Source organism: Malassezia pachydermatis, assembly GCF_001278385.1.
Source record: "Malassezia pachydermatis strain CBS 1879 chromosome Unknown scaffold6, whole genome shotgun sequence".
NCBI lineage: Eukaryota > Fungi > Basidiomycota > Malasseziomycetes > Malasseziales > Malasseziaceae > Malassezia > Malassezia pachydermatis.
Genome location: NW_017253143.1, coordinates 293837 through 319129, shown reverse-complemented (window position 1 = coordinate 319129; position 25293 = coordinate 293837). Strand labels below are relative to the sequence as shown.

The window sequence follows — 25293 nt, the reverse complement described above, 5'->3', positions numbered from 1 at the left end:
AACTTAGACGGGATCCCACTTTTATAGTATTGCCGTCTTCTTTTGCCTCATTCACTGGACTCTAGCTGGCCATACGAGCACCCAGTAGAATGCCCAAGAAACTTTCGCTTTTGTTCGGTATCCTTCTGCGCCACTCCACATTATCCATGTGGAAGAGAGTCGAAATGATTCCAAAGATTTCTCCATGAGTAAGCATGAATAAGCATGACAAGCTTGAAGGCCAAGTCTCGTGGACCCTGGCGGGCGGGGCCTGTGCGGGGCAATTTTGAGAAGGGACCTGAGCTTATTTGGCATGGCGATGGAGAAACTCGGGTGACATTTTGCCCTACCTGTATCTATTTTCGAGAAAGGCGCAAAGCACCTGCCAAAGCATCACGTTGCTGAGCCAACCATGAGGTGTTCGAAGGTCGAAGAGTCTCAGGAAGACTAGGCGGCGGCGGAGCTCCTTCGGTATTGGGCCGGATGTGAGCAATATCAGACCAGCTTGTTTGAGAGTATAATTGTGAGCTCATTTTTTGGAAGGCAGAGGCCATGAGGCGTTGTTCTTGTCGAAGTGCATCGAGTTCACGCTGTATATAAGCCATATGCAAGGGATTTACATACCAGAAGATCCGCATTTGTCATGGCTGATTCCTTGTGCTGTTGCTTTAGGTAAGTAGGTATATACATACCTCGACAGTCTGGTCCGAGCAGGCTTGCAAGCGCTGAATCACCACATCATCCATTTGGAATGACTCACTGAGCAAGTCACGTACAGCCTTCATGTCTTTCCCGACGGACTTGTTCCCATCCTTGGACCACTTCTTTTCCAGCTTGTTTAGCAGATTCAGAGCTTCCGTCTCTTTAGACTTGGAATTGTTGCGCATTGCAACAATTTCGGCCTGCACATCAGCAAAGCTAGCCTCAGATTTATCATGAGAGCCAGACACAGAGGATGTAGTAGAATCTAAGCGGTCCATCAATGACTTGTTCTCCAACTCCAACTGCGTAACCTTTGCTTGCAGCTCCGTCATGGCATCTGTCGAAGAGAGCGCATCCAGATCCGGTCGGGGTAGCCCATCTTGTTCTAACGTATGAACACGTTCTAACAAGCTCGTAAGCTGATCTTTATCGGCCTGTTTCTCCTCTTGCAAAACCTTGAAGTCTGTTTGCAGAGTGGAATGCTTCTTTTCCAACTGAGAGTACTTCTTCTCCCACTCGTCGATTTTCTGTTCCAGCTTCTGACGCTCTGCTTTGAGCTTATCTGTAAGCTCGGAAACATAACGGTCTTTTTTCTCTGTACTCTTGGAGTTGGAATGAGCTTGACTCTTCTCAAGCTCCTTTACTTGTCTTTTCAGTTCTGCTGCCTCGGCAGCACGTTCACGGAGCTTCTCTAGTGTCTTCTCTTGCTTTTTAGACTGGTCCACAATCTGGCGCCATTCATCAAGCTGATCACGCATAGTATCCCGTTCCTTTTCGACTTCACGAAGGGATGCATTAGACGCTGCCAACTCATCACGCTCTTTCGTCAAACGCTCGATATCAGTTTCGAATTGAGCAAGTTGGTCTTGACGCTCCGCGGAACGTCTCTTCTCCTCAGCAAGTTCTTTCTCAAGATACTCAGTGTTTCCTGATGTGTGATTCACCACGCCGGATACTTCCGTCTCGTCTGTCGTGGGGGCCTCTGTGGATGTGGTATCAGACATAATGTTTTCCACCACGGCTTTCATAACAACTTGCTGATCCACAGGAAGATTCTGCATGGCTGAGACATGTTGATCATTGTCGTCTGTTTTAAGCACAATATCAACAACAAGACGCAGTACTTTTAGGAGCTCATCGTAGTTCAATGGTTTCTTTTTCGATGCAGATTTGACGTCGATCACTGGAAACTGATCTTCGTCCATACCCAAGACAGAGGAATAGCTAAAAATAAGTAGCCAAAGTAACGTACTATAGTTGCATCTGCTTGCATAGTGCATCCATAGAGCATCTCCATGGAATGGAAAAGTGGGAATCATCACTAGAAGAGGTAAGAGAGAATTGCGATAACGTACACATTGCTGAGGACTTCAAGAAGGGCAGCTCCATCACATAGATCACTTGCGTCATGCACCTTTCTCTTCTTTACAAGTGCTTCAACCCAGGAAGTGATAGCGGACACTTGCTCGCGACTCGCAGGACCTTTCTCTGCTGCCATAGTGTCCAAGCCGACGCCAGGCACCAACCGCAAGGCGAGGGAGTCAGGTGGAGGCTGGACGGGTTTGTGGAGAGTTGTTCGACTTGGTAGGCGCCCGGGCGACGGTCGTTAACGTTTGACATTACCAGCGAAGCTATGTCTGCCGCCGAGGGCGATGTGGCCTCACGCCTGTGGTCCGTAGTGCAGGAACTCTCTGCACAAATATCCTCGAATAAGGAGGAGATGGAGAGCCTACGCGAACAGCTTCATTCGCTGCAAGGACAAGCGGTCCATGAGCGGACAGGCTTTGCCTTGCGGCGCTTCAATGTCGACCTATCGCAGGAGGAGTTTTTGTCGCAAATTGAACGGCTCAATACTCAATTGGCTACAGAAAATACAAAACTTGCTCACGAAACCAAGCAGCTGGGTATGTTATTGCGCGAATATGAGACTACGCTGGAGACTGTCATGGGCAAATTCCGAGCGTTTTCCTATGCAGCACAACAGCATAGCCTCGACTTAACCGCGTACTATGAGAACCGTCTTAATCAGATGAAATCAGAACGAGATACGCATGCTGCCAAAGACGACAAAGTTCTTCACGATATTTGTGCGAATCTTGGCTCGCTAGTTCGAAGCGCTATGATGTCATTGGATGGCGACGAATCACCTCAGGATGTGCTGGAGACCAAGACGGAGCTTGAGAGGCTACGTCAAGAAAACGATATTTTGCGTTCTATGCTAGGTATAGAGCATGACCACCCCACATCTGAACATGACGATGACCGCCTGAGTTTAACGAACCTGTCTGTGGCTCGGACGCACGTGGCGAACGCAGTCGACGCCAACGTAACGGCGGCCGCGCCAGTGGATGCGATTGATGCTGGTGTACCAGCCAATGATACAGCAGTGGCATAACTTGTATGTGTATGTATGTATTCTATAAAATGTAGGCAAGCAGAGATTGCTTATTTGCGGATGTACAAGTAGTCCAGCGCGCGCAGGCAGCGTAGAAACTCGGCCTGCGCACTAGTAGGACTAGCTAGTTTGGCCAGTGGCTCCGAAGACGTGTGCAGCGTAGGTGGGGGAGGAGGAGGAGGGCGAATGGACAGTTCCTGACCTTGGTCATCGTCCGTTTCCTGTTCGGGAGGTGGCGGCGGCAAGGACTGGATTAAAGCATCCAAACTGTTCACAAGTGAGTGAGATGCCTTGGTAGCTGCATTTTGCAGCGCTTCGCTGATGGCCTCCCTACCACCCGGCATGTGCGACAAATGGGAAGCGACGCCCAGTGTGTGTTGGAAAGCTTTGGAGGACATGGGGGTATGCAGTGGCTTAACAATGGCAGCCATTCGTTCTGCGGGGATAGCTGCAATTTCTACGCCCTCATACGGCTCGCCCAACACCACGGTAGAGGACGAGGCACCATCAGCATCCTTACGAATGTACGTCAGCGGCTTGGTCACCGAGTGCAAAAGGGCCACTAGTGCTTGCACAAGCGGAGCATGAGAAAGGATAGCATCTTTCTCCAATAGGCTTAGCAGCACATAGACAGGCACACGTTTCGCCCCTTTTTTCTGCTTATCTTCGCGCAGGCAGTATAGGGCCGTTTGCGAATGAGCATGCGCAAGATGAGAGAGGGTTTCCAGACTGCGCGATGCCAGCAAATGAGGTGCCTCTTCGCCCATGGGCGTCAAGGGCGTGGGTAGCGTAGGCAGCAGTCCAGAGGCAGAGGGTGTGGGCGTGGTAGGTGGACGACGAGGCGTGCCTCGCTGAGGAGTATGCCTGGATGCCTTGCTGCTCACGGCAGCAAATGAGCGATCCACGGCGCTCGTACTGTGGGTACTTTCCACCAATACCATGAGAAGCAGCTGCATAAGGTCAGCTCGCGTACGTGCGTTCTCGCACAGATGCGCTAGCACCTTGTGCAAAAGAGATGAGCGCGAACTGAGCGAAGGGAAGTAGAGCAAGCGGACCAAGGAGGCCAAGCCAGCGCGATCCAACAATTGGATGGCTTCGCGTGGCTGCGCGTGCGTCTCCTGTGCATTTTCGCGGTCTTGCGATGGGTTGGCCGACGACGACTGCGATTCAGGCTGTGTCGTTGCAGATCCGGCCGTTGGCTCGTCCACCCGTTGCAGCTCGGCACGCAGGCTCCGTGGTAGCACTTCCAAGAAGTCACGTGCAAGGCCTTGCGAGCCCCGTGCGAGCCGAGCGCCGAGCTGCTGGCTAAGAATAGCTTCTTCGCGCAGTTCCTCAGGGAGGGCTTCCAGGAACGTGGGGTCAATATCAGACTCTGGCAGCTCTACACTTGGTCCAAACAGCCTGCTTGTGACGCTCTCACGCAACGTACGTGGCGGCGTATTGCTTTCATAGTCTTCCATCGCTTCGAGCTTGCGCTTTGAGTCTGAGGCGGATCGCTGCGCAACACTGGTCGAAGTGTCGCGCATGCGCTTTTCGTAAGCGGGCAGCAGACGGTGCACCAATTGTGTGCGAAGTGCTGAGCCCAATTCCGCAGCTGCATTGCCCAGCAGGACATGCGCTTCTTCGCCACGTCGCGCTTCGGTGGACAATGGCGTAAAGCGTTGCGACTCGGCCACGACATCAACCGATGCAGGGGCTTCTGCCTCTGGTGCATTGGGCGCAGGCGGGTCTGCCGCCGAAGGATCGGAGGAGGCAGGTACCATGTTGATATCACCTCCAATGTTCGCGATCTGCATACGTGGCGTGCCATGCCCGTGATCCAGCTCAATGCGGATGCTAGCGTCTGCGCCGTTGGGCATATTTCGCTGCAAGAACATCTCAAGGAACTGCATTGTGCCACCGCCCATGAGCGCCTCTACAGAGCGAGCCCATGTGGGTCCATCGCCGTCGGAGGACGAAGGCTGGTCGTCCACTAGGAGGGGATGGAAGCCAGCATCTTGGTCGTGTGTCGTAGGCCGCGATGATGTGTGTGATGCACGTGCAGGCGCTGGCGTCTCTGACGACGGCAGGGCGAAGAACGTAGGTGGCCCATTCGCGGGGCCAGTACGACGAGACGAGCGTGGGAGTTGCGTCCACGACCAGTTCGCACCGAATCGGTCGTCGTGGCTACGCGATGGCCACCGCAGGTCTTCCGACATATCGAGGGGCCGAATCGGGCCCGGGCCCAACTCATCGCCCGAATCACCTTCATCGTCTATGCCATCATGATCGTCCATCTCGTCGTCTTGACCGCCCTCCATATCATCTAGAGCCTCCAAAATCTCGTCGACGCCACCACCATTGTTAGCATCCACCTCAATATCACCCTCATCATCGACAACATAGTCATAGTCATGCTCATCGAGCGACAAGGCATCCCCCGACTCTTCGTCCCAGGGCAGTTCTGAGTCGTACAAGTCGTCTTCATGCAAGTCATCCATGTCGTGATCATCTTCATCGATATCGTCCACATCAACACTGTCCGACTCTGCGCCCGAATCGTCTTCTTCCATCACTTCCACAACATGTGTCGAGTCACCATCTAGACCTTCCGCGTCGGTACTTAACTCACTTTCTTCTTCACTCACATACTCCTCCATCTCCATCTCATCTTCATCGTCCATATCGTCGCTGAGGTCGTCTTCATCATACGCGCCCTGCTCCATTTCACCGGTATGCATGCCTAGAGACGAGTTGCGGTAAAAGTCGGGCGCCGGCATGTCGTCTTCGTCACCCTCCTCGTAGGAGTCGTCAACCAGGCCATCGCTAGACATGACGGATGGCGAGGACGGCGTATCCGCATTGACCGATGGCTCGCGGGCACGCGCACTACGTCGATCAGCCTTGGCGACTTTGGCCGACATCTTTGTCAGCTGCTCCAGCGGACGAAGCACAACATCCACGAGTGAACGCACAGACGGAGTATGCACGTCCAAATCTGCCAGTACTTGCGTGAGTAGCGGCACAAAGTTTTTTTCCAGCATAGTCTTGGCAATGTGCAGAACCACAGGCGCCCGCTTCATCGCATTCGACCCCGCTTGCGGCTGCGCGGTAAGCAATCGATGGCACAGATCACTCAGCGCATACATGCGTCCATACCGAATTTCAACGGCCTCCGATGAGAGCAACGCATCGCGGAGCGCCTTGTGCAGTGCATCCAGGAGCGCCTTGCGTACACCAATCAAGGCCTCAGGCACACGCATCGCATCCGTGGAGGGCTCAGGGTCGGCGGCCAAGGCCACTAGCAACGACATGGCCCAGTTGGATTCGGCCATGCGCTTTCGTAGCTCCTCGGCGTCGTACGCTTGAAGAAAGCCAACAGGCACAATCTCTTGCAACAGATAGGTCAACACAGGCACGCCCGTAGGCAGAGTGCATTGCAGCAGGCCGACCTTGCTTCCCATGTACGAAGATACGAGCTCCATTGAGCATTGTAGCAAGAAGTAGGCATACGCATCGCGTGCATCCGCCTCCGACATCACCACGTCGTTGGTCCCGCTAGGCGCCTCAGAAGGCTGTGCCTCCCCCGACAAGGCACCATACAACTCATGCCATAGTGCCTGAATCACATCCACTCGCATTCTCTCCGCCTCCTGTGGCTCCGTTGGGAGGGTAGCGTTTTGCAGTAATCGCACAGGTACCTGCGTCCGTTCTTTATCGTATTCGACCAGCTCCAATTGGCACGAAGCAGCCTCGATAAATACGGTGGGCTGGCGAAGTACTGTGTAGCTCAGCGATTTAAGCAAGTTGGCTACATCCGCTGAGCGTGTACGGCCAGACGAGGGCTGCATCCATGCGTGTACACGCTTGGCCATAGCCGGGAGGAGAGCGCCGCCCGCTTCCGAGATGTGGCGCAGGATCATCACGACGAGGCGTTGGTATGCCGTCAAGGCAGCAAAGCGACGCGTGCACAAGACTTGCAGGAGCGTACGCACGCCATTATCGCGCGCCCATGCTTGCGCCGTCGCATCGTCGCGTGTGAGCAAGACCAGGGCCCGGCACACTGCCAAAACAATGCTTGGCGAATGTTGTGAGGCGGATTGGAGGATGACACGCGCCGGCGAAAGAAGACGTGTGCGTGCCATGTGGAGGAACGCCAGGCGATCGTCCGGCAGAATGGACGGTGTCGGGGTCTCGTCCGGGACCTCGGCCAACCCCAGCATCCCACTCAGGGCAATCCACGCCGAGGCAAGCCAGGTCGGCGATGCAGAGAGGGGCGATGTCGCAGTGTACGCTTCGATCCATGCGCAAAGACGCTCGCCCAGCGCTGGCATGGTCGACCATGGCAAGGATAGAGAAATGCGGTCAAACGTGAGAAGAAGCGCTAGCAAATGCAAACGCATAGGGGTATGCGCATCGTTGGCCTGCATCGGCACGCGATCCACCACGGAGGCCCAGAGTACAGGCAAACGCTCCTTGTCTTGCACAACGTAGCCGAACACATGCTTAGCGTCAAACACCAAGGGCTCGTGTGTATCTGCCAGCTCTAATAGTCGTGGGAAGAACTGAGGTCGGAACGCAGTCCGCTCCGCATCGAGATCGGCCTTGTGAGGCGACTCGGCAAGCGCGCGAGGCGTTGTTCGTTCGGGCGCAGGCGGTTGTGCCTCTGCCTCGACCGGTGCCTCTGCAGCAGGCGTTTCCTGCGTCTCACCTTGAGGTTCACTAGGGGCCGTCGGCTCATCCGGCTCATCTTCGAGCTCAGGATGTGTGAAAATGTACTCGGTGGCCGCGCTGATGTTGTTGTGACACCGCTGCAAGGCGCGCCGCGCTGCGCCACGTGGGAATCCCATCTCCACCAACTGGCTGAGACGCGTTTCGTCGACAGGGGGCGTCGACGAAGGCAAAGCGCGAGGCCCACTACCTTGGTTGGGCAGCGAGACCCCGGCGAGTGTCGCGGCCAAGGCTGAAGGAAGATCACTCACGGCAGGTTCGCTTCGTGGCAGTGGTGGCGTTTCACGGTCGGCTTGAAGTATAAGGCCAAGCACTTGGACCAACAGGCGAATGGTGGTCAATGGCAGCGTAGGCAGCCACGCTTCCATCCACATCCACGAGCACATTCGCAGGGCGGTACGACGCACGTCCACAAGCAGCACATAGGGCTGCACGCCGTCGGCGGGCGAGTGCGATGGCTGCGGTGCATCCAACAAAGGCCGCGCTTGGACCAAGCGTACCAGCAAGTCAAAGTAAGCTCGAATGGCATTGATTGCATGGGCCTTGGCGCTCATGCCTACCTCAGTTGCGTCGTCGGAGGGAGGCTGCGTGAACAAGGGCACCATGGCACGCACATGCGACGACATGGTATCCAAGGCGCCTTGCTCCATACATGCCTGCAGCAAGAGGGTATGCACTTGCGACGATGACAAGGAACGTTTGTCGTACAGCAAATGCGCAGAGACCAGACTAAGGTAGGTATGCTCGGCCCATGCATCGGAATCCGCCACAGCAGGCCGCAGGGTCGACCATGCCTGCATCATCTGCGCGAGTGTATGGGCCGTGTTTGTGGCCACATGCCAGTACTCGGTATCCATTGTGCGACGAGGCACACAGAGTCGCGCAACGACACCCAGCAAGCCGACCAGCGCAGCAGCTAAACGGTCTGCCATGTATACCACAGGATAGACACTTGGATGTGTCGCCTGCGAACCTAGGGCGGCATGCAATTGCATCGATTCCCAGGCAACACAGCGCAGCAATTCGCCCAGCTGCGTAAGTGTAGTGAGGTCCCCCCCTTCCTGTAACGCACTGAGTAGCGCCATAGGAATTTTGGAGCCGGCCTGCGCAAGCGTAAAGGTCTGGTGGAATGCCTGGCACAAATCCGAAAGAAGATGGACACGTGTGTGCAGACGCACCAACATACGGAACGAGGCAGGTGTGCCATGATCCAACAAAGCCAGCCAATCCGCCTCCCATTCGAGCATCGAATGTTGCAATTGCTGTAGGAGAGCATGCATCACAGAGCTGGGACTTTCTTCGACCATCGTGCGCAGTAAGACGACCGTAGAGTCGGCTGTCTGCGTCGCTGGAAACGTGTACGCAATGCACGGCGTACTTTGGAATGCCAACAAACGCATCAAGCCCCCGCGACGCATAAAGTCGCGGCACAGCGCGGCATTGCGAAATAGGCCTTCCAGAAAGCGGCACAATACATCAAACGACTGCAACGGCTCGTTCACGTCGCCTGGCACAGCAGGTGGTACGCTGTGGTCCTGTTCCCGCAATGTGACCAGCGAGGTAGCAATACGCTTCGGCGCTAGCGTCAACGAAGGCTCGCGTGGTGGCAGTACATACAAGCTCCGGGCGTCCGCGGGCTCGGCGGGCGGCTGAAACGTTCGGCCTGCCTCCACAATACGATCCACGACACGCACGAGCGCGTCCAGCACACTATCCTGGAACGTGGGATGGTGGCGTAGGAGCTCGTCCATGGACGCGCCTAGGACATTAGCATTATCGCGGTCCAGCAAGATACGATGGAACCGGGCATCGTCCAACACACGCAGCAGAGATGGGACAATCGGCTTGGCTTGGACCAGACGCAAGCCAGTTTCGTTGAGGCACAAGGCGCCAAGGGCTGTCGTGATGGCCGTAAGCAACTCGACGTTGGGCTCCATGTCCGCCTCCAGCGCACTAAGGAACGCTTCCGGCAGGCCTTGCTCTTGCACGGTCGTCAGCTGTGTCGGCTCATTGTGGACCAATGTGGCCATAATGGTCACGGCCTGTGCCAGCACTGGCGAGCCAAACACATGAGGATGCTCGAAAATCGTGCGTAGGGCGGGCAACATCGGCGAGTCAATCACAGTACGCAGCCCTTCGGCCGTTCCCGCAGTGGTCATCAGATGGTAAAACAACCGGAAGAGCTGGCGCAGTACATGCAAACGTCCGTAGCGAACAGGCCCCGTCGCTTCGCAGTCTTGCTTCACTTGCACAGAGATACGCAAAATCAGGGCATCCACACCGTGCACGGCCGTGAATTGCTGGAAGGCCGGTGGATAGGCATACATGGCATTGTCCAGCAGGCCAATGGCACGCGCACACGTACGATGGACGAGGGCATTCTGCTCGGACGAGAGGCATGCTATCTCGACGAGCTGCGGAATGAGGCCAGCGCCGACGACCATACTGCTTCCTGACACCGTCGTAGTCAAATTGGCTACAAGGGTAATCAGCGCATCGATAAAGGCGTCGGCATGCGTCGACAAGGGCGGCGTCGGCGCGTCGGCCATCGCCGCAAGACTCTCTGTCATCGACCGCAAGCGCTGGAGAAGCAGGCCATGACTGACCGATGCATTGACCGCCGTCAACACTTCGCTTAGACGCACACGGAAGTGCCCAAACGAGTCAAGAGCATACAACGCGGCACTTGCCACCCAATCGTTGGCCGGCTCTGTGGGGACGACCAAAGCCGCTGTACGTGGCACTAAGCTAGGCTCGACCAAGAACAGACGCGCATTGGCCATGGATTCGGGCGCCGTATGCGCGAAGCATGCAATGGCAAGCAAACGGCACACCAGCGTTTGGCATCGCGAGGTTGTGTCGCGACAGGCCATGGCCACACGAATTTTGTGGAAGAGCTCGAATCGCTCCTCCTCTGATAAGGTCATCGCATCCGGGGTAGCATGCACAATCTCACCGGGAGTTCGTGGATCGGTATCAAGGTGCGAGACTTGCACACGCAAAAGTCCTGGCGCCTCACCCGAGGTGGGCGCCTTGGCCGGTGTTGAAGGCGTGGTGGTCGGCGAGCCCGGTGGCGCTGCAGAAGGCGCGCGGTAGCTGAGAATATGTACGCTGTGCAAGGACGAAGGCATGACGGCTTGTTCAGCCGCAAGATCGGACATATCAAGACCGATTTCGCGCGGTGGCCACGCAGTGGCTAATACAGCCAAGCGCGACGTAGAAATGGCCCAGTCATGCCGTCCGGAGCCGCTATGTTGCTGGGCAGGCCGCAAAAGGAGGTACAGCAGCGCTTCAAGAACCTCTTGATCAAAAGTGCCCAGCAATCGATTGAGATGCTCATAGGACGCATACAGCTTACGGTTCATGCAGTTTTCCAGCAAAATCCGGGTGAAGCGCAAGATCGAGAGCAGCAGCGCCCGGTCTTCGCTCACAAACGGTGTCTTTTGTACAGGCTCGAGTCTATCTGGCGTGCAGATGCGCTCCAGCTCAGTATCGAGACGATTGAGGGCAGGCACCCACGTGTACAAGTCGCCACGCGGCCATTCCCACGACTCGATCTCGGCGAGGAGCGGCGCAAGGGAGGTCCCTGGCGCATCCGCAATCCGAGCCACGAGGGCAAGCACGTCGGCACTGGCCTCCGGCTTGCGCTTCGGGGTTTTGGTGATCTTCATGCGCTCACCACACTCTTCGTCGTAGACGCCAGGTCCGTTCCACTTGTCTTGCGGCCGTCCACGTCCTCGGCGTGCATGTCACGTGAAGATCACTCCTCCACGAAGATACGTACGTGGCAGATCCGTGCACCGTGGCGGCCAAGAGCGTATGGCATGCACCCAGTGGGCCCAGCCTACGGCCTGGGCCACCTATGCGCCACCTTCCCTAGCCACGGATGGATCCAGCACAGCATGGCTCGAGTTTTGCGAAGATATACTACGCCGCCGATCTACGTCTCTCTCCCTGTCTTTCACCACAGTGTATCAATGGCTAAGTGACCAAGTGCGGCAAGGGGTACCGCCATCGACATTATGGACGGCACTGGATACAAGGATGCGGCGTGTATGGACAGACATTCTTACTTCGCTGTCTGTGGATGTTCATACGTCGCACGGCCTACAAAGGCTTTGCGAAGAGTGGACAGAGCTGGAGCAGACATGTGTTCGCCTATATGATCTGCTCACACCGCTCCTTCATGCTGACCATGATCGTCTATCGTGGCACGACACATGCCTGGCCTGGTGGGCGCATGGCTGTGATCGGATTCATGCACGACGTGCGAGTGCACAAGCACTGTACCAACTGGCGGACGAGGCACGTCAGGGTCGCCTGCCTTCCGACGTATGGCGTCGTACGCTCCTGTGCGTACGTGCATGGAACTGGCCGCTCGATGCAGTGGAAACGCAGGCCCAGTCATTTTATACGTCCCACGGACCAGGTGACATGGTCGATGCACCCTTCCTATGCCGCGCTGCTCAGTGGCTGGCGAACGAGGAAGCCTGGCAGGCGTGGATGCCGTCCTCGCAAGCGCCGGCGCTACTTCTGCATACGCTTGTGGACGCACACTTGAAAGCGTATGAGCAAGGGTTTACGACGCTCCTTGCGCATCCGGCCGCCATGCAGGCATGGTATACGCTTCTTACGGCGGCCCAACAACATGCATGGATGCGCCATGTCGTACGTACGCAGATGGAGAAGCACGTATGGCATCTTCTCACGGCATCGACCGATCTTATGTGTACATCCCTGTTGACCTGCTGGCAGATTTGGCAAGCTCGCTGGGCCGATAGTTTGGATCAGGATGCAACATTGCAAGCGGCGATGCGTGATGCTATGGAGGCGGCGCTACCCGCTTATGCGCCTACGGTAGCTACGCAGCTCACGCACAACCTCGATACATACCTACGGCGTGTGACCACTTCCTACGAGGCGCACATCGATACGGCTATGCATCTCTTCCGATGTTTGCCGGACAAGGATGCATGGGAAGAAACGTATCGCAGAACATTGGCGGATCGCTTACTTCATGACCAAGCCCGCTCCTTGGACGCGGAGCGGTACGTTGTCACGCAGCTCAAGCATATATGTGGTCCCTTTTACACCCGCAAGCTCGATACAATGCTCACAGACATGGAGCTAAGTGCGCAATGGCAGCAGGCCTTTGCAGAGCGGCGCACAGCGCCCTCCTCGCTGCACGTTCAGGTGCTTACCCAAGCACACTGGCCGTCGATACCCTGCACGCCTATGGCATTGCCACCATACATGCAAGAAGCCTTGACAGAGTATGAAGCCATGTACCAAGCCGCACATACGGGGCGCACACTGCAGTGGTGTCATGATTTAGGCACGCTTACGCTCCAAACCAAGTGGGACGATACTGTGGTTTATGTGCATGGATCGACATGGCAAGCGGCCATTCTTCTCTGCTTCAATGCGAGAACAGAATGCACAGGCACACACTTGCAAACGACGACACAGCTTCCGTGGCCTGTGTTGGAATCAACACTGCAGACCTTTCTCCGTATGTCTACACCTCTGCTATCCAAGACACCTGCCGACACAACGATGCGGCCGGCAGATACGTTTCGACTTACGACGCATCTGCCTACCAAGCGGCGGCATATCCGTCTTCCGTCCCCCCACACGCATCCATCTGCGATGCCGATCTCGACGACAACTGCGACGCCTACATTGGTCGATGTGGATATGGTGCTGCAAGCGGCGATCATGCGTATCCTGAAAGCATCAAAGCGCGCATCGCATGCTACGCTAGTGTCTCGTGTTATCGAGGCCGTGCAAGAGAAGGTCACAGCCACGCCTTCTGATGTGAAAAAGGCCATCGAAAAGCTTATGGACAAGGTATGTGTCTACGACGACTGACCGCAGGACTTTCTGGAGCGAGTGGAAGACCATCCTGATTTGTATCAATATGTAGCCTAACTAGGGATGAGATTTGGGCTGGACGAGCCCAGCCAGCATGTCGAACGAGTTGCCATCCGGCTGCACATCCACAGCGCCAGCGACATGTGCGCCATGCCAGGCCGCCTCGTCGCGTGAACGGATCCAGGACGAAGTAGGCACAGTGCGCAGCAAGCCGGTATGACTCGTAATGCCCACGATACGCATCGGCTCTGTGCCATGACTCGCCAAACGAATCACCTGATCCGAATGCAGCCAGGCAGCGCGGTAGGCATCGGCAAACGGCGCAAAGGAGTACGAGGCATCGATAAATGTACGCAAGGCCGATTCCAGCGCCCCAACAATGGCACCGGCACATGCTTCTTGGGTCACCGTATCCGTACCGGCCAAGGCATGAACACTCGTGGTGGGCTGGTCGTTCAGGCAGTTGACACCGCATCCGACAATGGCATGGAACGTGTCGCCTAGACAGACAGCTGTCACAAGGATACCGCCCATCTTGACAAAGTGTTTCACCTGCCCGTCTTCCTGTACATCCATCGAGCCACGCTGCGGCGTGTCGACTTGCGCGTACACATCGTTCGGCCACTTGATGCGAACCCGGCCACGAACGGCTGGGTACGCCTCGCTAAGACCGTACACAATGGCCAGGGCGGCTAAGTACTGCAAAAACACAGCTTTGGAGCCAATGTGCATGGGCAGACGCACCACCGTCGAGAATTGCAGGCAGCCTTGCGGCGAAATCCATACGTTGCCCCCACGTCCACGACCTTGCACTTGCTGCGTCGCGATAAAAGTAGTACCCTCGCGACACGCCTGCAGAAGGGCATGATTGGATTCCAGCAGTGTCTGTGTACTGTCCACCACACGGCCGTACGCTACCACGTCGCCAATGCGCGTTGTAAACGAACGCGGCGAAGGCCATGGCAACGCGCTGGAGAGACCACGAGCGCGTTGCAACGCATCGTAGTAGGTCGGAAATACAAACGCAGGTGCATACTGCGAAGCATCCTCCAAAAGCCTTACAGGTACCACCAAGAAATCGGTATGGTTGTCCTTGGGCGGCAGCGATGACAGCCATGTTTGGACGTGATCCAGAGACGATGGGGTATACACGGCAAGGGTGTACTTTGTATCATGTACCACCAGCGGCGTATCTGTTGTGGACGGATGTGCAGAGGCCTGAAGCGACGTTCGCCAAGCCTCAAGAAGCGGTGCGCTCGTCGACGCAACAAGCATCGGCGTGACAGTCGGCACGCCTTCGGGCATGGAAGGGAGCTGCATCGGTAGCGCAGCCAGCCAGGTACGTACACGCTGTACTTCGATGGCACTTGGCGCCACCATCACATGCCCGTTCTTCACCTGCCATGCGAGTATATCCACACCGTCGGCGGTCTGTCCTAACGTACGGCGCGATGAGGAGGATCCCGCGCATACCTCTTCCCTCAACGCTGTGTCCGCGCCACATATCCAGAGGATACCACCTTCCTGCACATAGTGCTGGATACGAGCCAGGGGCGACGAACCCTGCGGTGACGGTGTGCGCCAAGCCGATGCCCACACCTCGCTGTCCACGGCCGGCACTACAAGTAGGCGCGTCGAGGCAATCCAAGGCGCAGAAGCAAGAGTTGCTTCGTCCACATATTGAACATCCCAAGCCTCACGACCTATCTTACCTAGCACATCGTACAGGTGGCTCGCGTCCCGCGCAGCTATACCTGCGCCACGGCAAACCAACACATTGGCCATGGTGTGGAGGAGGGAAGAGACTATGACATAGACAAGGGCTAGGCGACCGAATCCAAATCTCCGAGCCCTTGAAGTACGTACGTAGGAACTGCGGGCGCATCCTCAGCACGAACATCATCCAGGGTGCATACGCCGGTCAGCACCAGCATCGTATCGATGCCACCCTTAGTCCCAAACGCAATGTCGGTATTAAGACGATCACCGACCATGATCGTACGTTGCCGATCGAAATCGCGGCTAGCAAAAATCGTATCAATCATCGGCTCATTCGGTTTGCCCACAATTAAGGGAGTACGACCCGATGAGGATTGGATACCAGCCCACACAGAACCGGCACCGGGCCATAGACCCTGGCTGGTAGGGAATGTGACATCTTCGTTCGTGCACACAAAGTAGCAGCCACCACCACGCTCTCCTGACTGTACAGGGCCCTCGGCCCCAGGACGCGTAAGGTACCGGAATGCCTGCGCCATCTTCACATACGTCAAGTCTGAATCGATGCCGCACAACACAGCCGCTACACTATCATCCAGCAGGCCATCTGCTAAAAGAGCAGAGAAATCAAGGCCATTCATAACGACCTTTTGCGCAGGATTGGTGCCACCGATATGAGAAATGCCCACAGCATCCAACTCTTCTTCCAAACCCGACATGCCCACGACAAACACTTTCCGGTCGCTCGGGAACTGGAGCACATTTTTCAGAAAGGCTGCCGAGGCATAGGCGGATGAAAACACCTCTTCTGTAGCGCCTTCAATACCAGCTTGCTGGATCCGTTCCAGAAGCATACGACGGCTCTTCGATGCATTGTTCGTGACAAACAAGATGTTCTTGCCACGCGCACGCAGCTTGCGCAGAACAGAGGCTACACCCGGCAACGCTTCCGTTCCAGACCAAAGCACACCATCGCAATCGAAGAGAAAGTTGTCGTAACGGTCCAACAGCTTGGCATAGTCTTCCTCGCTCCTCAGATACTGGTAAGTACCTCGGGACACGGATGTCGACGTCATGAGGTAACCTCCACACGATCATAGCTACAGATCAGAGTCGGCGTATGCGCCATCGATCGCAATAATGCTCTCGTCTGGCTTGTGCGCCGACCCACTATGAACCATAGATTGTGGTGTCCAGCCCTGATTGTGCGATTGGCTGTCACCTCCATCGCGCATACGCTGCTGCGCTAGAGAACTTTCTTCTTCCAGATCCAAATCCAGGTTGTAGCCATGTGCATCATTCAGGTCAATGGCAGAGATCCGACTCGTTACATTGTACCCACTGCGACGGATCACGCTCAATAGCCGCATGCATTGGACAATATTGCGGATGATCAGCAGGAAACTGTCAAACAGCTCTTCTCCAGCACCTGACCGCCTCGAAATGGGTGAGCAGCCATGACCAAAGAACAAAATCAGCAGAGTAAAGATGCAGACCACAACCAAGCAGAGGTCCACGATATTGAATGTGGATTTCCAAAAGTTCTTGCCAAAAGCCACCAAGCGGATGCCTACTTCAGCGACCAGCGCCACGTTAACAAGCAATTCAAGGACGTAAAAGGGAACGCCGGGACACCGCCACAACAGGGAGATGACAACTGTCACAAAGGAAAGGGCGGCCATCGTGATATAAAGGTATAAATACGTCGTAGAATGCACGAAACGATTCGCAAGTCCTTTCAGCATCTCTTGTCGTGACAAATTATACGGAGATGAACGAGGGCCATTGTGCGTTTGATAGGCAGGGGCCAGCACATCTACGCTGTATGGATCATCAAAGCCATAGGAAGAGTGAGAGGGCGACGTGGAGTCAGAGGTCAGCAATGCACCTTGCTGCGCCAGACCATGATGCCGGCTAGAGCTCGAGGACATGGCAGAGTAGGGCGACTGAAATCGATAGGCACTTGTGCTAGCACTCGATTGATCTACGCCTGCATAGGCTGGTGAAAACCCGGACGATGCTCGTGCGTGAGAGGCACGCGCGTCGCGGTGCCGAGGGGTTCGTATGGTGGGCAGACGCACACTTGCTCGATCTTTGCCACGTGGATATTAACCGACCCTAGGACCAAAGGGAGTTTGTGCTAGTCACGGCCGTTACCGCCCCATAGGAAGAGCTATCTTTGCTACGTTTGGTGCATTCAGCGTACCAGACTCTGTAGGACACACATGTCATGCCTCTCCGACAACACTCCGCATCGATCTGACTCTCCTCGCCCTTCCTTTCCACTGACCTTGCCACCGTGGCAGCACTGTCAAGAAGTCAGGATCTTGTATCACGTGGCCAACGTGCCGCATAGATTTATTGGCTGGGGCGTGGCCAGCTTGTTGTTTTCAAAAGCCTACTAGGGGTTGTAACGAACGAGAGCGGGCACACTCCTGCGCGCAGCCGCAGACATAGCCCGTCCCTCTTTCGACAACCGGCTCCAAACGTAGTTTGTCAACTCAACTCTTGTCCTTACGAGCCTGAATACGTCCCATCCATTGACAATATGGATCTGAGGGTAGGAGGAAAGTATGTATTATGAATGATGAGCCGAAAGCTCATGACTGGCGTGAAGGAACAGTGTACTAACAGCTTGGCAGGGTATGTTGATGCGCCATGAATGCGTCTAGAAAGAACAACCACTAACATTATGCAGTACCGTATCGGTAAAAAGATCGGCTCTGGCTCGTTTGGTGATATTTACCTGGGTGTGAATATCATCAGTGGTGAAGAAGTAGCTATCAAGCTTGAATCGGTGAAGGCAAAGCACCCTCAGTTGGAGTACGAGGCCAAGGTATACAAAACGTTGGCTGGCGGTGTTGGTGTGCCATTCGTCCGGTGGTACGGCCAGGAATGCGATTATAATGCCATGGTAATTGATCTTTTGGGTCCTTCGCTGGAGGACCTGTTCAACTTTTGCAACCGACGATTCTCTCTGAAAACAGTGTTGCTGTTGGCTGACCAGATGATTTCGCGCGTGGAGTACATCCACTCCCGCAACTTTATTCACCGTGATATCAAGCCTGACAATTTTCTCATGGGCATTGGAAAGCGGGGTAACCAGGTCAATGTCATTGACTTTGGTCTGGCCAAGAAATATCGTGACCCGAAAACTCACTTGCACATTCCTTACCGTGAGAACAAAAACTTGACAGGCACAGCACGATACACCTCTATTAACACGCACTTGGGTGTAGAGCAATCTCGCCGTGATGACTTGGAATCTCTTGGTTACGTCTTGATGTACTTCTTGCGTGGCTCGCTACCATGGCAAGGTCTCAAGGCTGCGACGAAGAAACAAAAGTACGAGCGCATTATGGAGAAGAAGATGATGACGCCAACGGAATCGCTCTGCCGTGGCTTCCCTACCGAGATGGCTATATACCTCAACTGTTGTCGTTCCCTCCGGTTCGATGACCGGCCGGATTACAGTTACCTTCGCAAGCTTTTCCGTGACTTGTTTGTGCGTGAGGGATACCAGTATGACTATGTATACGACTGGAGCATCCAACCGCGGGACCGGGGGGAGCATCCCTCTCGTGGTCTCCCTGCCCCAGGCCCGCAGGGACAAGATGAGCAGGCAAAAGCGGCCGCGGCTGCTGGACAGACCCCTCGCCGCAAGGTGTTGCCCAATGATCAGGTGTTGGGCAACGAGTCGCCAGCCCGTGGCTCAGCGCCAATGGGTGGCGACTATGGCCGCCCTGTGCCAGCGGGCATGCCCATGGACCGTGCTGGCGCCCATGACCCGTCGATGGTGGCCAATGTATCTGGCCAAGTGTCTAGCAGCAATGTCCCTCAAGGCTACATGGGGGGACAACACGTTAATGAGGCTGATTGGCACTAAATCTAAGCCAAAGGGGCTATTGTGTATGCGCTCTCTCTTTCCCCTGGATTCTCCTGTTCTGTCTTTATTAACAACTCGCTCTCCATTTACAAAAAATTTTGGTCGATCGCGACAGCAAGTAACTTGGCCAAGTAGATGTGAGAGATAGCATACTACCTATTTTAGATTCAAGTGTCTTGGATGTGATTAGCTGGCTACTATGGAAAAAAAATACGACGTAGTCCTATCGGTTTAGGGACGTACTAGAAGCCATATGGACATGATTACTGCTCCGTACGACCATTGACTTGCTGCGGCGGCGGCAAGTCTTCGACCAAGCCATGCTCTTCATCAAGGTGCTTGTCTTCAATAAACAAGGTATACAGCAACGCCATTACACACGTTGCAAAAATAAAGATATACACAGAATGAAAAGCACTGGCGTAGGAATATATTGCATCTTGGCGAACTCCTTCAGGCAGTTTGGAGAGCACAGTGGTATCTTGACGGATCTGCTGGATCAGCTCTTCGGCGCCAGGGCCAACAATGCGTTGGCGTAAATTAGCCAAAAGGTTCTTCTGCAAGATCACACCAGATACAGCCACACCAAGCACCTGGCCTGTAGTGCGGAAAAGATAATTCATACCTGTGGCAACGGCCAGATTTTTCTTGTTCACACAGTGTATGAGTGCAATGAGAGACGATGTCAGGTACCCTGCAATGCAAAACTGCATAAATGTATAGCAAATAAATGGAGAAATCGTGGGTGGATCCAAGAAATAAGTCAGGGCAGGCGAGAACATAACGCATACGCCTGTCGCGCAAAATATGCAATACTTGTAATAGCGCCCGAAATGCTTCATGTAAAAGCCAGAAAGAAGACTGCCCATGCCCACACTAAGACTGGCAGGAATCATGCGCATACCGATTGATGAGGCTCGCATGTTGCCTACTGTCTGGAAGTACAGCGGGACATTGTAGTTGAAGCTGAAGTACATGACGGAGAGAAAGAAGTTGGCCATCACGCTAGACCAGCATGAGCGTAGGGATAGCACTTCTAGCGATATCAGGGGCATCCGTGCTCGCCGTTCCACCACATACAATAAGAATATGGCGATGGCTGCACAAAGCAGGCTGCCGGACACGAAAGGGTCGGCTAGGGATCGGTCTTGGGAACTGATTAAATTGAGCGCATAAAGGATCGAAAGAGGGATGACCGCAAAGATAGAGAGGCCCAAAATATCCACCTCCATGATACGCTTCCAAGTCGAATCCCCTGGCGCAAAATGAATGGATTCATCGTGAGGCAGCAAGAACAACAGAGACGCGAGACACAGGCCCAGTACAGGAAGCTGTACAAAGAAAGCGCCTCGCCATCCAATGCTATCATTCAGTAGACCACCCACAGGCGCACCTAGACCAACACCCACCCCAAAGACCACATTCGACATGCCTTGGAAGAGGCCTCGTGATTTAAGGGGGACGAGCGTCGACATGATTACCGAAGTGATAATGGACAGGCCACCACTGCCTATACCAGCGAGGGTACGTGCACACAGAAACTCAAACATGCTTGACGCCATAGCACACCACATAGTGCCAAGGGTGAAGATAATGACCGCCAACATCAAACTTCGTTTACGACCAAAGAGATCACTGAGTCGGCCATAGAGTGGTACAGTGCAACACACACTGAGAAGAAAAGTCGTACCGATCCAGGAAGCTTTATCCGCGGCCTTGAATGACGATGAAATATTACCGATGAGCATGGCAACAATAGTAGCATCTAAGCTACCCATGAAGGTAATGGACCACATGGCTAGACATGGTAAGAGAATGTGCCTGAAATTCTTTGGTTCTTCACCAAATTGTTGCGAAGAGACTCCTACGGCTCCGTAGTGGTTACCACCACTACCTCTTCGCCCTCGCAATTGTCTATTCTCATCTGCAGTATGGCCCATGCTGCAAAGGAGCGTGCCACGATGGGGCCGCAAGTTGACTGGGGCAGGGATCACGTGCTATGGTCAATAGGCGCGTTGAGCATAACCTTTTTTTGGGTTGTGGAGGAGCGCCAAATGGCCCAGCGTTCAACAGGTGATGATACGCCATGAGGACGCCACGGACAAAGTAGATGAATGCGGAAAATTGTCTATCGTATATTATCGTCCATGTGACACATATGCATATAAAATCTTTCTCGGCTGTAGTTTGGGGAAGCAGATTGGAGAGGATGCGTATCAGTCTATGACTAGATCTGCACTGGCCCCTAAAGGGGACACGAGGTTTCGCTAAAAAGGCTTGGCATCGTATATCTTTTTGCCCCATAGACTTGCCTTGGATTTCCACTATAGGCCGAGATATCATATTAACGGGGCAATAGCATCGTACAAGGAGTTTGTCCTTCCACCCTACATGGGACTTTAAGCGCAAGAGATGTGCGCAAGTGGAGAGAGATAAACGTTGCTTACATAGACGCATCTTATTTTGGCCATGTCATGCGGGGCGAGATAGGCAAGTTATCACTTGCGTTGTTATCTACACCATGAACCTGATAAGATGTGAATATTTAGCTCGCTAAGAGTGAGATATGCATGCTCGCAAGACTTTCAGCACACCACTCTTAGCTCTGTACCAGGCATGGAGGAGAAACGGGATAGTGTCGATCCCTGCACGGATCCCACCGCGGATGATCAACTTGCACGACTCGGCTATCAAGCCGAGCTGCCCAGACAACTTAGCATGTTCTCCGTGATGGGACTTTCATTTGCTATCATGGTACGTACTTGGAATGACTTATATACAAGGCTGTACCATTTGGCCTCAGCACGACCTTTGCAGCCTCGCTTACAAATGGAGGCCCTGCTACTGTCCTGTGGGGATGGGTCATTGTGAGCCTCATCTCCATCGCCATCGCATTGTCACTAGCAGAAATTTGTTCTATTTACCCTACTGCGGGAGGAGTGTACTACTGGGCTGCGCTATTGTCCAAACGCAAATGGGCGCCGGCTGCTAGCTGGGTCACTGGCTGGCTGACACTCGCCGGAAACTGGACATTAGCGCTATCAATCAATTTCGGTGGAGCCCAGCTTATATTGAGCTGCATTTCCTTATGGAATGAAGACTTTGTGGCTACAGATTGGCAGACAGTGCTCTGTTTTTGGTGCGTCTGTTTGGTATGTTACCTTGTAAATATGGTGGGAGCCAAGCACCTGGATCTGATCAACACTATTTGCGTCTACTGGACCGGAGCCTCTATTGTGGTTATTCTTGTCGTAATCCTTGTCATGGCACCTGCACGGAATAGCGGCGCTTACGTGTTTGGCCATTACGATTCGTCACAATCTGGCTATCCTACTGGCTGGAGCTTCTTCATCGGCTTGCAGCAGGCTGCGTTCACACTTACGGGGTATGGCATGATTGCTGTGATGTGTGAAGAGGTACAGCACCCTGAACGAGAAGTACCCAAAGCTATGGTATGGTCTGTCGTTGGAGCTGGTATTACAGGCCTAGTATACTTGATCCCCATCCTATTTGTTCTCCCGGATGTGAAGGAGCTGTTGAGTGTAGCGAGTGGGCAACCCCTAGGTTTGCTTTTCAAGCATGCGACGGGCAGTGCTGGCGGCGGGTTTGGACTTTTATTCCTCGTGCTGGGCATTTGGCTCTTTGCTGGAATTGGTGCCTTGACAGCGTCCAGTCGCTGTTTGTATTCATTCGCGCGAGATGGAGCTGTACCATGGTCCAGAATATGGAGCAAGATTGACACGCACTTCAATGTGCCATTGATGGCTCTAACACTCTCCACGGTGGTGGCCTGCCTGTTAGGCCTTATTTACTTTGGTTCATCGGCAGCCCTGTTCAGCTTTACAGGTGTTGCTACGATTTGCTTATCTGCCTCGTATGCTCTCCCTGTGCTGGTCTCTTTACTGACGGGGCGTGAGAAAGTACGAGAAGCACCATTCTCACTTGGTTATTGGGGTTGGGTAGTGAATGGGGTTACGGTGGCATGGATTGTATTGGCCGTGTTCATACTCTCCATGCCGATCACCCTGATCGACTTGGCTCCTACGACAATGAATTACGCCAGTGTAGTATTTGCTGGTTTTGCCCTGATAAGTGTGGCTTGGTACTTTGCCTATGGACTAAAGCACTTCCACGGTCCACCCATCTTACTGACAGATGTCCCGAACTTTGCTATCGGCATCCACAAGAACGGTCAGTACGATTTGGAGAAGGTGGAAAGCCAAGACAAGCCGGATATTGAGGTGTCAAACTTCCGGTTGGATACATGGAATGAGTAATGTACATAACGATGAGATCCCACTAGCTATAAAGTATATTTGTATTGTAATACATAGAAGTTGGTACACAACAGAAATGCGCGTAAAAGAACAATGATTTTACTCTTCGGTGATCCCATGATCTTCGTCCAAATGCTTGTCCTCAATGAAGTAGCAGTTGATCAGCGAAAGAAGATACACGAGCGTCACAAACACGAAAACACAGTGCAGTGCTGTAGCATACGACTCCATGGCTTGCTCACGGATGCCATCCGGAAGTGTAGGCAATACGCGGATATCTTGACGAATCTCATGGATCAATTCTTCAGAACCAGGGCCAATAATTCGGTTCTGAAGTTCTTTGGTCAGGAAATATTGGACAATGCAGCCTGACGCAGCCACACCTAAGACTTGTCCAGTGGTTCTGAAAAGATAGTTCATGCCAGTAGCCACGCCAAAGTATTTCTTGTTGACAGCATGGATAAGCGCAATCAGGGTCGTAGTAAAAAAGACACCATGTGTAAATGTCAGGATAGTGTAATAGACAAAGGGAGAAAAAGGCGGGGGATCTAATAGATACGTGGCCGTGGGAATAGAGGCAAGTACCATGGCAAAGTGGCAAACCAAAGTTAATTTGTAATACCGCCCAGTCCGACGCATATAGAACCCTGCAAACAAGCTGCCCAAGCCAATTGCAATACTTGAAGGCACCATTCGAAGACCGATGACGGAAGGAGTCAGTTTACCAACCGTTTGGAAGTAGAGAGGAAAATTGAAACTGTACGCGACCATACCGACATTGAGCCATATCATAGCGAACATTGTGGACCATCCAGATCGAAGACGCATCACATCCAGTGATAACAAGGGCATTTTGATCTTGCGATGTTCTACAATGTAAAACAGGAGAGCAACAAACAACACACTCCCCATACCGAGCAAGACACGTAGATCCGTAAGAGCATACCCTTGTCCGCTGACGAGATCGAGTGTATACAACGACAAAATGGGAGTCAAAGTATAAATAAACCAACCAAGCAAGTCTAAATCTCGAAGTCGTTGCGATAAAGACTGGTCATCCGTGAAATGAAGGGACTCGTCGTGCTCAAGAAAGATGTAAAGAGCCATGAGAGCAAGAAGAAGTACAGGGATTTGAATCAAAAAGGCACCACGCCATCCAATGGTATCATTAAGTAGGCCACCAAGAGGTGCACCAGTCGCCATACCAAGACAAGAGAAAATATTGCCGATACCTTGGTACAGGCCACGCGACTTGATGGGAATAATATGGCTGAAAATGACACTGGGGACTGTGCCAAGGCCGCCCCCACCCAGACCAGCTACAGCACGGGCAAGTAGAATTTCGTTCATAGACCGGGCTACACCGCATCCGATAGTACCAATAGAAAAAATCGAGAGAGCGAGTAACACACTGCGTTTGCATCCAAACATATCGCAGAACCGGCCATACAGGGGCGCGGTGCAACACATTGTCAAGAGGTATGTCGTCCCAATCCATGATGCTTTCTCTGCCTCCTTAAAGAACGATGATATGTTTCCGAGGAGCATAGAGACAATGGTCGAATCTAAGTTCGCAATAAAGGAAATCGACCATAAGGCAATACACGGAAGAATCGTGCGCGAAAAGGAATTTGACCCATTTGGTGAAGGAGAGGACGCATCGGTATATATAGTTCCATATTCGTGCCGTGTATCGCGATGTGGTAAGACGGCAGCGTTTTCTTCGTCAGATGCGGACATGTATGGGCGAA

General features: G+C 53.7%; 11 protein-coding genes across 11 annotated transcripts; 4 read left to right on the top strand and 7 right to left on the bottom strand.

Annotated features, from left to right (window-relative positions):
* Positions 1-335: 335 nt before the first annotated feature.
* Malapachy_0168 (hypothetical protein) lies at positions 336-2179 on the bottom strand (the record flags this gene model as incomplete). Its single annotated transcript, XM_018134701.1, has 5 exons — positions 336-569; positions 604-645; positions 672-1905; positions 1934-2002; positions 2037-2179. The coding sequence occupies 5 exons, from the start codon at positions 2177-2179 to the stop codon at positions 336-338; spliced, it is 1722 nt and encodes a 573-aa protein (XP_017991047.1).
* A 135-nt stretch (positions 2180-2314) lies between these two features.
* On the top strand, positions 2315-3076 carry Malapachy_0185 (hypothetical protein; the record flags this gene model as incomplete). The annotated part of the gene is made up of 1 exon (XM_018134717.1): positions 2315-3076. One exon carries the CDS (start codon positions 2315-2317, stop codon positions 3074-3076), a length of 762 nt encoding a protein of 253 aa, XP_017991024.1.
* A 50-nt stretch (positions 3077-3126) lies between these two features.
* Positions 3127-11457, bottom strand: Malapachy_0163 (e3 ubiquitin-protein ligase huwe1; the record flags this gene model as incomplete). Its single annotated transcript, XM_018134696.1, has 1 exon — positions 3127-11457. The coding sequence occupies one exon, from the start codon at positions 11455-11457 to the stop codon at positions 3127-3129; it is 8331 nt and encodes a 2776-aa protein (XP_017991053.1).
* Positions 11458-11830: 373 nt separating this feature from the next.
* On the top strand, positions 11831-13657 carry Malapachy_0179 (cullin 4a; the record flags this gene model as incomplete). Its single annotated transcript, XM_018134711.1, has 1 exon — positions 11831-13657. The coding sequence occupies one exon, from the start codon at positions 11831-11833 to the stop codon at positions 13655-13657; it is 1827 nt and encodes a 608-aa protein (XP_017991062.1).
* A 60-nt stretch (positions 13658-13717) lies between these two features.
* Malapachy_0166 (bpl1-biotin holocarboxylase synthetase) lies at positions 13718-15445 on the bottom strand (the record flags this gene model as incomplete). Its single annotated transcript, XM_018134699.1, has 1 exon — positions 13718-15445. The coding sequence occupies one exon, from the start codon at positions 15443-15445 to the stop codon at positions 13718-13720; it is 1728 nt and encodes a 575-aa protein (XP_017991048.1).
* A 38-nt stretch (positions 15446-15483) lies between these two features.
* Positions 15484-16455, bottom strand: Malapachy_0147 (pdr16-protein involved in lipid biosynthesis and multidrug resistance pho13-4-nitrophenylphosphatase; the record flags this gene model as incomplete). The annotated part of the gene is made up of 1 exon (XM_018134680.1): positions 15484-16455. The coding sequence occupies one exon, from the start codon at positions 16453-16455 to the stop codon at positions 15484-15486; it is 972 nt and encodes a 323-aa protein (XP_017991020.1).
* Positions 16456-16479: 24 nt separating this feature from the next.
* On the bottom strand, positions 16480-17310 carry Malapachy_0148 (hypothetical protein; the record flags this gene model as incomplete). The annotated part of the gene is made up of 1 exon (XM_018134681.1): positions 16480-17310. One exon carries the CDS (start codon positions 17308-17310, stop codon positions 16480-16482), a length of 831 nt encoding a protein of 276 aa, XP_017991074.1.
* A 761-nt stretch (positions 17311-18071) lies between these two features.
* Malapachy_0156 (casein kinase-1 hhp1) lies at positions 18072-19265 on the top strand (the record flags this gene model as incomplete). The annotated part of the gene is made up of 1 exon (XM_018134689.1): positions 18072-19265. One exon carries the CDS (start codon positions 18072-18074, stop codon positions 19263-19265), a length of 1194 nt encoding a protein of 397 aa, XP_017991090.1.
* Positions 19266-19528: 263 nt separating this feature from the next.
* On the bottom strand, positions 19529-20242 carry Malapachy_0173 (hypothetical protein; the record flags this gene model as incomplete). Its single annotated transcript, XM_018134705.1, has 1 exon — positions 19529-20242. One exon carries the CDS (start codon positions 20240-20242, stop codon positions 19529-19531), a length of 714 nt encoding a protein of 237 aa, XP_017991036.1.
* A 1639-nt stretch (positions 20243-21881) lies between these two features.
* On the top strand, positions 21882-23542 carry Malapachy_0157 (gaba permease; the record flags this gene model as incomplete). The annotated part of the gene is made up of 2 exons (XM_018134690.1): positions 21882-22019; positions 22049-23542. The coding sequence occupies 2 exons, from the start codon at positions 21882-21884 to the stop codon at positions 23540-23542; spliced, it is 1632 nt and encodes a 543-aa protein (XP_017991089.1).
* Positions 23543-23641: 99 nt separating this feature from the next.
* Positions 23642-24892, bottom strand: Malapachy_0122 (vacuolar amino acid permease; the record flags this gene model as incomplete). The annotated part of the gene is made up of 1 exon (XM_018134655.1): positions 23642-24892. One exon carries the CDS (start codon positions 24890-24892, stop codon positions 23642-23644), a length of 1251 nt encoding a protein of 416 aa, XP_017990947.1.
* Positions 24893-25293: the final 401 nt, after the last annotated feature.